The sequence below is a fragment of the Podarcis vaucheri genome (assembly GCF_965113315.1).
Source record: "Podarcis vaucheri genome assembly, chromosome: 1".
NCBI lineage: Eukaryota > Metazoa > Chordata > Lepidosauria > Squamata > Lacertidae > Podarcis > Podarcis vaucheri.
The window spans coordinates 25,135,460-25,149,342 of record NC_138759.1 but is presented as its reverse complement, the minus strand read 5'-3'; the positions used below and the strand labels follow the sequence as shown (position 1 = coordinate 25,149,342).

The 13,883-nt window shown below is 42.7% G+C and overlaps 1 protein-coding gene across 7 annotated transcripts in view; it reads right to left on the bottom strand.

Annotated features, from left to right (window-relative positions):
- Window positions 1–13,883, bottom strand: part of FOXN3 (forkhead box N3) — a 191,370-nt gene that overhangs the window by 63,291 nt on the left and 114,196 nt on the right. For all 7 annotated transcript variants that reach the window (XM_082233459.1, XM_082233457.1, XM_082233458.1 and 4 more), the window contains exon 4: window positions 2,283–2,347. In XM_082233459.1, coding sequence (XP_082089585.1) covers window positions 2,283–2,347 — 65 coding nt within the window. The remainder of the gene's footprint in view (window positions 1–2,282; window positions 2,348–13,883) is intronic.

Genomic DNA, 13,883 nt, shown 5'->3' with positions numbered 1-13,883 from the left:
CATTAATATATAAAATAGTTTTTTGGCACATAGCTGAAAATACGATTGTCAAGATGTCTGCCAAGACAATGGTTTTATGCCTTCATTTATAAAATAAGGCTTTATGCCCTTATTGTTGTCCTAAGGTGAGAATTTTGGGTTAGGCAGCTGTTCCTGCACGTGCCACATGATGGATGGTGGAAGGCACAGTTGCTAAAATTCAGCCTTCTTTAGATACTGCACTCTAGCCTAGTCCAAATGAACTAGAATTCTAAACTAATAAAAGCCCAGATGTGCTTATTCCTCTAAATGACGAAAACATGCCTGGTACTTAATTTAACACATTCATATTCCCAGGATTCTACAGTAGTTATTGAATTTCAACCTGGCTAGCTGCTCAAACCGACCCATTTCATTGAGCATCCAAACTCTGATTCACCTTCCATTTCCTCCTAATCCACAATATTAAGTTCTTACAATTTGGTGTGGAGAGGTGAGCTGGGGTGGGGGTGGGGAAAACAAGAGGAGAGAGCCATTTGTAAACCAGTCTGTAATATGGCACACACAAGAAATCTGAATGTGTTTTCAGGGCAGTCCGTTCTATGGACTAGAAGAGTGAAAATATCAAAACAAAACTTTCCCAGCCACAGATTGTAACATGGGTCATCTTGGCCGTATGCTGGCCAGCTATTGCTAGACAACCGTGCTATTTTTGGTATGTGCTGCTGCTGCTTCATTGTTCGGCTGTTTGGGTTTTATTTTGCATGGTTTTGCATTATTTTAGTGGTGTTTTCGTTAGGTGCTTTTTAAAATTTGTGAAGCACTGTGGTATTTTTGGATGAACTGCAATCTATAAATAGCTTAAAGGGGAAAATACAGCTGAAACGGTGGCTAATGAGTCCCCCAGACTTTGCGTTCACATTCCAAGGCTATACAGTGGTACCTCAGGTTAAGTACTTAATTCGTTCTGGAGGTCTGTTCTTAACCTGAAACTGTTCTTAACCTGAAGCACCACTTTAGCTAATGGGGTCCCTTGCTGCCGCCACATGATTTCTGTTCTCATCCTGAGGCAAAGTTCTTAACCTGAGGTAATATTTCTGGGTTAGCGGAGTCTGTAACCTGAAGCGTATGTAACCTGAAGTGTATGTAATCCGAGGTACCACTGTAAAGCCAAAATGGTAATCTTACTTTGGATATGGAACCGTGATCACTGTGCCTTATGTATAGATAATAATCGCTTGCTTAAAACATGGCTGTTTCCCTGTTTTGAGTGCTGCTTTTGCATCAGGTGTGAGAGGCTGGGCTTCAAATTTTCATTTGGCATCAAGTTCATTTAAGCATCATCATCTCCATAAAGTACTATGTAATCTATCACTACAACCTGATATTTACAGACATTTTCAGCAAATGCAATCCATGGAAAAACACAAAAGACAAGTACCTCCATTAATCTAGAAAATTAGCCTCCTTGTCTTTTCTAAATGCAAATGAAGCAGTAGCCATAGTTGGCTGCCAGATTTTGGTAACGTGTTATGATTACTGCCTCCCAAGAGTTATGGAAAGATAGGCAGATCTATTGATATGTGCAATCAAATTTCACAGAATAGCAGCCTGGAAGTACAGCTGATAATACTATACCCAAAAGATAACCCGAGTCTAGATCGGATTACAATTATGATTCAGAATGTGGCACACGCACACAAGCATGAAAGTGATGCTCCAAGTTGCATCAGATCCAATTTCCAAGTTACAAATGCATAATGTACTAGTTAAGATTATTCTGAATGGGAAAAAGAAGCCTCACAGATATACACATCTCTCCAGTAATGAATAGGGGAAACTGTCGGAATATAACAAAATTTCAAAAATGGAAGACTTTGTGCCTTTATATCAATCACCTTCTGCTGCTGTAGAGCTGGCAGACGATTGCTGCAAGTTATTTTTGCACAGGCGCAAATCTTTATCAACACAATTGAAAGTTACCGGAACATGTCCTGCATAAACTCTGTTGACTTTGCTAGAAATGGGAGATAACAAAATCAATGATGGAGGGGAGGAAGAAAAGAGCCACCTTCACGACACACTGTAACCTTTTCCAATAAATGTTTTGCATGTTATAAAGGTAGGCACAGAAAAATATATATATTTATATATCTGTGGTATACACACACACACAAACGCACGAGTCCACCACAGCTTCTTTCCAGAAAGCTTGTGAAAATCATGATAATTCTCAAGAGAATTAATGACGGGGAGGGAGAAGGGAAGATGTCAAGGGAAGAAAAATGGAATATATGACCTACCTTGCAGAAGGGCTCCATTTCGCTTGAAAAAGGTGCTTCCTGGCCAAATAGGTGGACCTGATGTGCTGAAGGCAATAAAAAAAGAAGTGTAAAGAAAATCTTTATGTGATTTCGCAGTTGGCATAATTATACCTTCTTCTTCCTTCTTTTTTAAAGTGTGGCATCTGTTTCACTGTGGTAAGAACACAGCATTTTGTTTTTAAAGAGTAGGGCTTACTTCTTCATTAAAAAAAATAATTATTTAACTATCACATTCTATTCACAAGAAGAAACTCAGCCCAATATCGGCCCACACACTTTTAAGAAGGGAGGGAAGAGAAATCTAGAAACAAAAATATTTCTCCCACACACAATTTAAAAAAAAACATAATAAATTCATAGCCTGGCAAAACATACATTAAGCTTACTTCTGAAATGCAAAAATGCTTTACACACTCACACTCTATAAGCCAGATCTCACTTCCCATTTTAAAAAGTATAAACCAAAGGTAGCATCTGTTGCTTGCATAAACCAACCCTGAACCAGATGCTGTTTTATTGCAACCTAGAGGACAACTTCTTATAGTGGCAAAGGTGGGTCTTTCCGGGTGCAATCTTCTGAAAGTTAAGCTTCACAGGTGGCGGTGTGAATTTTGAACTTTGCACGTGTATATATCAACATGTTTGTACACAGGCATTCTGCCTATGAAATCTGTCAACAAGTATGTGTGTGTGTTGATGGATCATGTCTATAAATGTGTATGTGCACAGGTCAAATCGCATGATAATCTACAAAGGTTAACAATTTTCTCCAATTCAAAGGCTTTGGGGTATCAGAATTGGAGAAAGACATTATTTCCTCTTCAGCTTAGAAAAGGGGTTTTGTAAAGCTATATTAGATGCTCTTGGTTAAACCCTGAAGCCATTTTATCACACAATGCTTAAAGGCAAAACACACCCACACACCCACAACGCTGTGAGATTTGGGGCCAACTTGAGAGCGGCCTATCTAATCATCAATGGCATCACTGTAGCTAGGAAACAACTCTTGATACGCAGAGACTTGCAGCTTAATTTCAGGTTTGCGGCACACTATCAGCACTAAATCAACTAACCAAAGACATTTGATCCAATAGATAAATGGAACTATGTCCAGTTATTTTCTTAACTTCATTGACACAAGGACGTCTGAAAGTTGAATCAGGCAAGGTTTACAATCTGCCACATCCCTGCTCTGCTCTGTCTTAATAGATAGAATAAATTGCAGCTAAGGAAATAGAGGGAGGCACAAACAGTCATCATCTTCTTATGGAACGATCATCACATTACCGCCAATTTGCACAACCTTTAGATTGATGATTCAGCCCAACCTTCACACGTCTTCATACCCACTGCTGGGCAGGTTTTAATTATAGTCATAGCAGGTGTATTAGAGAGGATTAGCTGCTTCTACAAGCAACAGCTGAGACCCCCCCCCCCGCTACAATAGCCAACATAACTGCTTTGCACATGTCAAACACTGCATTCTGCATATATTCAGATGCCAAATCCTTTCTATCACACCGTTTCAGCCAAAGTACATATTGCCTAGTTTGTTAAAAGCAACAACAAATAATGTGTGCTATTTTATTTATTGTTGTATGTCGCTTTGGGTTGCATTCTGTCCTCACTGCTGTCACGCAGAATCCTGTGGGAAGCCAACAAGCAGATCCTAAGCTCAACATCACTCTCTCCAACTGCATTTCCCACTGACTGGTTTCAGAGGCACCGCCTCCAACAGAACAGTCGTTGCGGCTAGCAACCATTGAAACCTTATTCTTCATGAATGAGTTCTGTCCCGACTTCCCTTCAGTCTACTACAGGCTTATAAACCTGGAAATGGTAAGCTTAAGGGGGAAAGGAAAGAGAAGAAAGCATCCATTAGAATCAAGATCTTTCAAAACAGACTCAAAAATATTCCCTTAAATGGGATGCATCTTCTACCTAAATATAGAAGGGTGAGTATTTCCCTTCCAGGAAAATGAATTCAATTTAGAAAAAAGAAGAGAAGGAAAAGGCTATTAGTGCCTGACCACAACTAGTTACACAAGAAAGATTTTACATACATGCACACACTTGGTCACTGCAGTTGGGTGTCTTGCAACATTCAAGTGACATACAATGGTACCTCGGGTTAAGTACTTAATTCGTTCCGGAGGTCCGTTCTTAACCTGAAACTGTTCTTAACCTGAAGCACCACTTTAGCTAATGGGGCCTCCTGCTGCCGCTGCACTGCTGGAGCACGATTTCTGTTCTCATCCTGAAGCAAAGTTCTTAACCCGAGGTACTAATTCTGGGTTAGCGGAGTCTGTAACCTGAAGTGAATGCAACCTGAAGCATATGTAACCCGAGGTACCACTGTACTAAGCTAATAATGTGAGAACAGAAGCCTCTTTTTTGTAAGCCTCCATTTATCCAAGTCATCACTATTTCTCCTTAAAATTAGGTTTTAATTTCAGTTATTATTTGCATCTACTCAAGGAGAAGCAAAAACTTTCAAGTACAGCACAAACTGTTTCCGTGTTGAAAAAAGGGGCCTGATGATGTCATCATTTTAATGACATGCCTCTTAAACTTCACACAAGATACACAGGCCCACTGCAGAGTTGAAAAGTTAATTTTTCTATCCATTACAAGTGATGGCATATTATTGACATATTAAAGCCAATGCATGTTAAAACCAATAATGGTTTTAGTGATCATATGGTCTTTTTCAACTTTCACCTCTTAAATAGGTTGTAAAATCATAAAAATAAACAGGCACTTCGGATACTTCCTGATTTTTTCCACTCTTAAGGCAGTAATACGAACATCTAACATGGCCCAAACCTCAACAAATCTATTTGTGATTTAAGGGGGTGGGGCAGTGAACTGAGGGCATTCAAGGGAAATGACAAAAGTAAATACAATATTGGCAGCACTCATGCAAAACAGGTTTTTATCTGAGTCACGAGGGGGAGAAACTGAGCCACCAAGAACAATCAACCCCTTTCCAAGAAACCTAAACCCCACCCCTGCTAACCCAGAGTTCTCTGAATTCCCTGCGCATTGGCAAAGCACCCAATGTTTCATAGTTGTTCGTACAGGAGTCACAAGGTCTAGCACAAGATGGCACTGGGCAAGGCTAGCAAAGCAACCATTTTGGGGCAGATCCTGGTGTCATGCCCCAAATAATTTCCATCCATGGGAGACAGAATGCCTCAACAGGGCTAACTACTGCTTGAGGAGGAGGAGGAGTGGTTCAGAGTGGAATCAAACTTTAGGTATTTCACCAAAAGGGAGGAAAAACCCCAGTACATACATAGTCCAAGGCATTCTGATTACTCGAAGTCTTGCAGATTATCCTGTATGTTTTTTTGTATATTGGCAGGGGGTTTAAGGGGCCAACGTTCAATGATAAGAGCACATTCTTTGCACACGAAGGGTCCAAGGTTCAATCCTTGTCTCTCCCACCTCCCCACCCCTCAGATATGGCTGAGAAAGACCCTTGCCTGAAACCCGGGGAGCCACCAACAGTCAATGCAGATGATACTATGCCAGGGTCATGGACTGGCTGTATGCAGAAGAGTGGTGGGAGGCACCAGCTAGGGAACCCCCCTGGGGAAGAAGGCTCAGAGCCAGAGGATTGGTGGTGGGATGGTGATGAGTGGTCAGAGAGAGAAGGAGCAGGCTAGGAGGAGGCGTCGGTGTTGGAAGCAGAAATAGTGACAGGGTTTAGTGAACAGGAAGATGTTGCAGCAGGGAACAGTCCAGACACCGAGGCAGAAGCGGGGCTGGGGAGGAGTAGGGCCAGGAGGGAGGGAGGCCGGCTGCAGAAGAAACCAGGGAGTCTCCCCCTCCTGCTGCGACCAGCTTCCCTCCACCCTGGTCTCCTAGAACACACAAGAGTAATGAAACGGCCAGATCAAGGGTAGGTTGCGTGCAGATGCAGGCTGAGACGGCACAAGAAAGACCTTGGAGAGGAGGAGATCTAGTGGGGAGGGACCTTCAGTCCTCGCAAATGCCTCATTGGGGGAAGACCTCCAGCTGTGGTTTGCTTCCTTGAATAAAGAGTTAACTTCACTGGCCTATGGTGATTTATTGTTTGGTTGCTGACCTACCCAACTCCAGCCCTGAAAGCTATCTGACTTGGGTAAGGAAGCCACTTGTGTTTGACACCAGGGGTCTTATAGTCCTTCCCTTTGCAGTCTCTTGAAAAGGTACTGCAGCCAGAATATGGGGAAATTGCCACACTCTTACATACCCAAGTCACTTCACTAATCCAATAAGCTTAGTATATAGTTCCCACTGGTAGCTGCTTTCCAGGGTTTCAGGCAGGGAACCCTTGTAGCCCCACCTGGAGATACCAGGGGTAGAATCTGGGGCCTTAGGCATGCAAAGCCAAAGCTCTACCTCTGAGTTACAGCCTGTCAGCATCTTGATTGCAGAACTGCTTTCTGAGTGCGCATGGGGCTCTTTGCATCTTGCCCAACAGCAGCTACTGTTCCAACATAAACCAAGCCCAATACTTTATGACTGGCAGGAATTGAAAGGAGCTTAGTCCTCACAGCTAGTCATCAAAGCGGGAGAGAAGGATTTGCAATCAGGAATCCATTTACACTTGTGAACGCCAACAGGTCTTACTAATGTTCATATCTATGTTGATAAATAATCACTTGGCAATCTGAAAACAGCCTTCAACAACGTACAATACAATGATCTGCTAACGTTTAGGGCAGGAACGAGGTAGAAGTAGGATTAGAGACTGTTTCTTTAGCCAGAAGTTCTACAAAGAATTACTAATATATAAAACCTAGTCACAGCCTAGTCTACATTGCAGCATTATAAAATTTTGAAATTAAAAATGAATATTTATGTCTTGCCATCGCTTTAGTAAATTTTGTTAACAAGATAAAAGAATTTACCGCTCCTTCTGACAGCTGCTGGCAGTTAATATCACAATTAGGTGTTACCTAGCAACAGCTAGCAGTATTCTTCACAAGCCAAGGAAGAGAAGAAACAGAAAAGTAACTGGACTAATTAAAATATATTTCAATATTTTAATGTGTTTATGCCAAGACATTTAGGGCACCATCCATCTAATGTTCAAACACGTTTAAAGTCTACTGTTTTGAGTATTTAAAAGTGCTTGAACTCAGGATGGATAGGGCTCATAATATTTTTACTACGTTGTAAAATAAACTAATGTTGGGGTTAACAATTTCTCATTATCCCCAGAAACGTCTTCAAGAAATATAAACTAATTAGAAATAAACAAGTTAAAATCTTCTCACCTCCACCCCTCTTCAATGACAGACTGCCTTCCATTGTTAGCATGCAATTCTCCTATTTTCATATTTGTACAGCTATCTTGCTGGGTGACACACTAAGATCTAAGCTACTGGAATCATGCCGATATAAATTTGAGAGGAGCCCATGCCTCTTTTCCCATGAACAGCAAACAGGAGTACTAACTAGTTTTGAGTTCCATCAGCGGGAAGCTGCTGAAGTCAGAGAAACGACTTACTTCAAGAACAAATTTATATATACTACTTGGCATAGTGGCAAAGAGCGGAACTCTCTGGTTCTGCAGCAGAGTTCTAGCCGTTGCCATTTTCTTAAAATAGTTTTCAGAAGATGTGAGCAAAGGATCGAAAACACCTGAGTCCCTCTTGGGTTACTTCCAGTATAACTTTGGAGAAATATATTTTCAAATCAAGCTATCTAGTTCAAACACTTAAGCATTTTGACCAAAGCTTCTCCCTCTTTTTTTGCTTGCTTCTGAGAGTGCTGTTAAGATTTCTTTGAAAGCATTTCCTCCTCCTTCTCCACCACCACATTTTACTTCGGTGGCATTTGTAGGGAAGTTGCCAAGGGAAAATTAGGATGCCAGACATGTTCAATAAAGCTGTGGGTTAATGAAACAATGTTTAAAAATGTTTCCTTCTGCAGACAATTTTTTTTTAAAAAAAGAAAACAGCAGCCCGTAATTTGTGCACAAATGTGCTCACAAGTAATGGGCCTGACTGGTAGAGGCTCTCCAAGACTTCAGAACTGGGTCTCTCCCAGCCTAGCCCCTTCCCCGCAAAGGGCATACATTTAACTTTAGCAATTACACAGGAAAGAGACTGGAATAGTTCAAAACTGCTGCCAAAATCGCAAAGAAAGCACCCTTCCCCCATCCACGAAGCTCAGTGTAATTATCAGGAAGGGATGGAGATTTCCCCTGCAAATAAAGTTAGATTAATAAAGTTGTTAGGTTTTTGTTTTGTTTTTTATATCTTAGAAAAGCGACTAAGGACAGCAGGAGCAGCGGGACGAGGGAGCCTGATAGATGTTAACAAAATTAAGATCAGTGCAGAGAAAGTGAACACGGATAAATCCCTTCTCCCAAAACACTAGAATCCGAGTCGCACGCATAAATTGACTGTCAGCCGGTTTGAGTCAAACAAAAGAAGCACTTCTTCAACACAGCAAGCAATTAACTTGCCTAATTCATTGCCACATGGCCTCTAGCACAAGTATCTTTTAAGACAACTTAGATAAATCCATTGTACAAAAAAATCTATTATTTTATTAATTCTTTTTTAAAAAAATCCCACCAGCCCTCACAGCAGGATGCAAGGGGCTTATTCCCAAACCCCATCTTATTCTCACAACACTACCAGGAGGTAATTTAGCCTAATACTGGGGTCAGCAAACTACTTCAGCAGGGGGCCAGTCCACTGTCCCTCAGACCTTGTGGGGGGCCAGACTATATTTTGAAGGAGGAAAAAATGAACGAATTCCTATGCCCCACAAATAACCCAGAGATGCATTTTAAATAAAAGGGCACATTCTACTCATGTGAAAACATGCTGATTTCCGGACCGTCTGCGGGCCAGATTTAGAAGGCGATTGGGCCGGATCTGGCCCTCAGGCCTAAGTCTGCCTACACTTGGCCTAAACAGATAGCAATTGGATCAAGGACATCCAGTGAACTGGATGAGGATTTGAATCTGGGTCTCCCGTGGCTCATGGTTACTAGCCATTACAGTGGTACCTTGGGTTAAGATCTTAATTCATTCTGGAGGTCCATTCTTAACCTGAAACTGTTCTTAACCTGAAGCACCACTTTAGCTAATGGGGCCTCCCACTGCCGCTGTGCAATTTCTGTTCTCATCCTGAAGCAAAGTTCTTAACCCAAGGAACTATTTCTGGGTTAGCGCAGTCTGTAACCTGAAGCGTCTGTTACCCGAGGTACCACTGTACAACTAATCATTGAACTTCTCTGTTCAGAAGTTGTGTACCTTTGATTATCAGTCGCTGGGAACAGTATCATGGGATGGCTATGTCCAATTGTGCCCTTCTTCTGAGTTGTCCTAAGGTATGTGGTTAGCTATCACTGAAGGTGGAAGCTAGGATCGTGCAACTCCTTGGGGCTGCAGCCAGAGACCTGTGGTTTGCCCTGTCAGTTCCTCCACCAGATAAGAACACAGGCTCCAGTTCTCTCTGCTACTTGCTGATCTGCACCAACTATCACATTTCTGTTACATCCTGAATGGGCAAAAAGATCGTTGCACTAATCAGTCTGCCTTCAAAGCAGAATTGGAAACCGCTGTTTGAACTAGAAGACAGAGCGTACAAGTCCAAGTCAGGCAATACTTTGAACCACAACAGTAACTGGAAGATCCTAAGGCAACTAAAAGACCACTTCGTCCAGCACTGTAGTCCACAAAATGTCCTACTGAATTTGTTTGTCCTTAATGTGCCAGAAGTCTTAATTGTTTTTGCTTCAACAGGCTACAACACCTATGCCATGGTAATTCTCACGCAGGGTTCGAAATTAGCAGGGCACCAGGCGCATTTTGTGCCTAAAGATTCTCCATTTGCAAGCACCTCCAGAAGTCTGGGTGCCATTTTTTGTGCCTGGCTGACACTCAAGGATTACTGAAATGTATGTGCTTTGAAGCCTTGAAGTATAGGTCAAGGATAGACAATATGTTAAGGAGTTCAACAATAAAGAATAGAGTGTTTTGAAAACTGAAGTATGGTACCTATCTTTTTTATTGTAAAGGCCAAATTAAATGTGTATTGACCATTTCTGCTAAAAATGTATCATTTAGATGAATTGCATATTAATTCATGCTTACCAAAACAGTAAAGAAAAAGTGTTGCCGCCCCAGACTAGACATCCTGTTTTGGCACCCACAACCCTAGTCCCATTTGGCTCCTAGCTTTTCTATCTCGGTTTTTGACACTGTTATCAAGGTAGCATGGGCTCAAACACCCTGGATCTATTTATTCATTATATATACACTGACTTAACCTCCAAAATTTGACATCATGAACAAACCATACCACAAGATCTTCTGCTCACACCTACTCCTAGAAGACATCTGAAGGCAGGTTTTTAATGCTTGATGTTTTTATTATGTTTTTAGACATGCTGTAAACCACCCAGAGTGGCTGGGGAAACCCAGCCAAATGGGCAGTGTGTTTGTGTGTGTGCGTGCGCAATAATAATAATAATCTAGACCTAGCCACAGCCCCTATATATTTACAGTTAATCTTGGAAATCTGGATGTATGTTAAGTGCACAGAGTTTTCTTTAATCATGACCTAAGCAACCACTACACTATCAAACCATGCATATTCAAGAAAGAAGGTAGCTGCTGCAAAGCGAGAAACTTTTTGTCGTGCAGAGCTAAGAAGTGGTTTCTCTTCTCTTCTGCTACTGCATTGCTCAGGTCCTCCAAACTTCCACAGAGCTTACTAGCGGAGCAGCTTGTGTTCTGTTTATATTTCACAGACACATGCTTTGTATCATGTTACAGTGATGGTATGCATAACCATGGTGACAGCTACTTATGATAAGTGCTACCAATCCATTTTTTTCCCTATTCCAGGAGGCCCTGAGGTGGCAGGGGGCAAAGTACCAGCCTCTGCCCTGCAATCTACAAAAACTATCAGAAGGCCATGTTTAGCAATAAAGCGTAGACATTACCCATTAAATAATAACTAATAAAAAAAATCTGCTGTGTTTATTTTTTTTTTAAGGACAGCCAGAAAAGTTTATCCTATTTTAAAGAGAACACAGGAGTTCGTAAGCCTGGCAGGGAAGAGTCATCTGAAGGCCAATGGCTCAAATCCAAAGCATTCCAGGGGTGAGGGAAGATGCTCTTGGTGATATGGTAGAAGCTTATAAAATTATGCATGGCACACAGAAAGTGGATAGGAAAAGGGTTTTTTTCTCCCTCTCTCCCTCCCTCCCTCCCTCCCTCCCTCATAACACTTAGACTTAGACTTATTATGGTCGGAGACCAGCTTATAAAACACACTTGGGGGTACAATCCCAGAAGGAAAACAAACATTTAAAACAATGTGCAACGATAAATTTAAAATTTATAAATGTGATAAGTGTATAGACACTTAAAACTTTAAGATAAGCTACCACAGAGAGATGACCCAGAGTCACCCATGAAACCGAGTTTGGGGATTTTCTTAACGAACTAGTTTGGGTCGGGGGATGGTCTGCGCCTACAGACCTGTACACAGAATCTGGCGACCATCCGGGTCGTTTTATGATCTTTGCCTAACAGGAAAAGGTCAAATTTTTGCTTTTCCTGGAGGTCTGCTAGCCTCACCAGCAGGGGATTCAATGGTCTCACTACGTGCCTCTTCATAAAAGGGACATCTAAAGAACAAGTGCTCATAACATTTCGGCACATCCAATGAAGCAGAATGTTGGGAAGGTTCAGGGCTAATAAAATCAAGCACTTCCTCATGCAGCGCATAAACTATGGAACTCACTGCCACAGGAGGCAGTGATGGCTTTAAAAGAGGTTTGGACAAGTTCATGGAGGAGAGGGCTATTGATGGCTACTAGTCATGAGGCTCTACCTCCATGGCTGGAGGCAGTAACGCTTCTGAGCACCAGCTGCTAGAAAGTGCAGGAGGGGAGAATGGCCTTGTGTTCAGGTCCTGCTTGAGAACTTCCCACAGGCAACTGTTTGATGGTGGACTAGGTGGGCCATTGGGCTGATCCAGCAGGAGCTTCTTATGTTCAGCTATTATTAGGTACAGCATCTTAAAAAGCAGAGACATCACCTTGCCAACAAAGGTATGTATAGTTAAAGCCATGGTTTTCCCAGTAGTGATGTATGGAAGTGAGAGCTGGACCATTAAGAAGGCTGATCGCCGAAGAATTGATGCTTTTGAATTATGGTGCTGGAGGAGACTCTTGAGAGTCCCATGGACTGCAAGAAGATCAAAGCTCTCCATTCTGAAGGAAATCAGCCCTGAGTGCTCACTGGAAGGACAGATCGTGAAGCTGAGGCTCCAATACTTTGGCCACCTCATGAGAAGAGAAGACTCACTGGAAAAGACCCTGATGCTGGGAAAGATGGAGGGCACAAGGAGAACGGGACGACAGAGGACGAGATTGTTGGATAGTGTTATGGAAGCTACCAACATGAGTTTGACCAAACTGCGGGAGGCAGTGGAAGACAAGAGTGCCTGGTGTGCTCTGGTCCATGGGGTCACGAAGAGTCGGTAACGACTAAACGACAACAACATTATTAGGTAGCTCAGACAGTGGCCTCCGTTTGTTCATTTCAAGAAGCAAGTGCATAAAAGCAGATGTTAATGGGCTGAAGTTTCTTGTGAACTATTTTAAGCTGGGTTTGGCTGTTTTTTTTGAAGAGAATTTCATTTAGATCTGATCGCTGCATTCGTAAGTAACACAAATGACCAGGCTGGATTTCCACCCCTATAATATTTGTGTCAGGGGACTGCCATCGGAACAGGGGAGGGAGGCAGGGGGCCCGCAGGGATACAGGGAGCCTCCAAAATTCCTGAGGAGCAGTTCCTCCTCCAGCAGTGGAAAAAAACACACCTCCAGTGGAGAAGAAAGGGAAGGGGCCAGCCAAGCGAGGAAAGGGCTGAGAGCCCCAGCGCCTCACTTAGCCAGGCTGGGCAGGAGGGACGCAGGCCACTTCTGTCGCCCAGCTTGCGCAGAGGGGTGAAACGAAAAGAGGGGAGGTGGAGACTTGGGGTACCGAAGTTCTTATGCTGGGGGAGAAGCCGAAAGGGGACACTCCCAGATTCTGCAGGTGACTAAGACGGACATGTACTTTGTGGTTCTGCACTGTAAATAGTTTGCACAATAAAACCTGTAAAAGAGAAGTCAGAGTCCTGCCTGGTTACTCACAAGCGACCATCACCTGCACCTGGCAATTTGAAATGAATGCAGTAAATTTACATGACTGCAGCCTTGGGACTTCAGAGCTGAAGGGCAAGCACTGTCTGGCCTCTGACATCTATCAGGGAATGAAGGACCACCAGGAGCCTGACAAAAACAGGAAGATCGTTGTGGCCCCATCCATCAGCCAAAAGAGCTACAGCTCCGTCCTTTCCTCCTCTCTGCCTGGAAGTCTCTAACTGCCAGTTGCCCTTGGGAGTGCAGAAGGCAAGGGGAAAGGCCAAAGGGAGAACTCCCACCCACCAACTGCTCTTCAAAGGAGAACAATCAGTCTGGGAAGATCAGCCTGGCCTGAACTAGATAGAATATGCGTGCAGCTCAACACTTTCTTCTGGACTTTAAAAGCTTGTTTCCACCTTAAC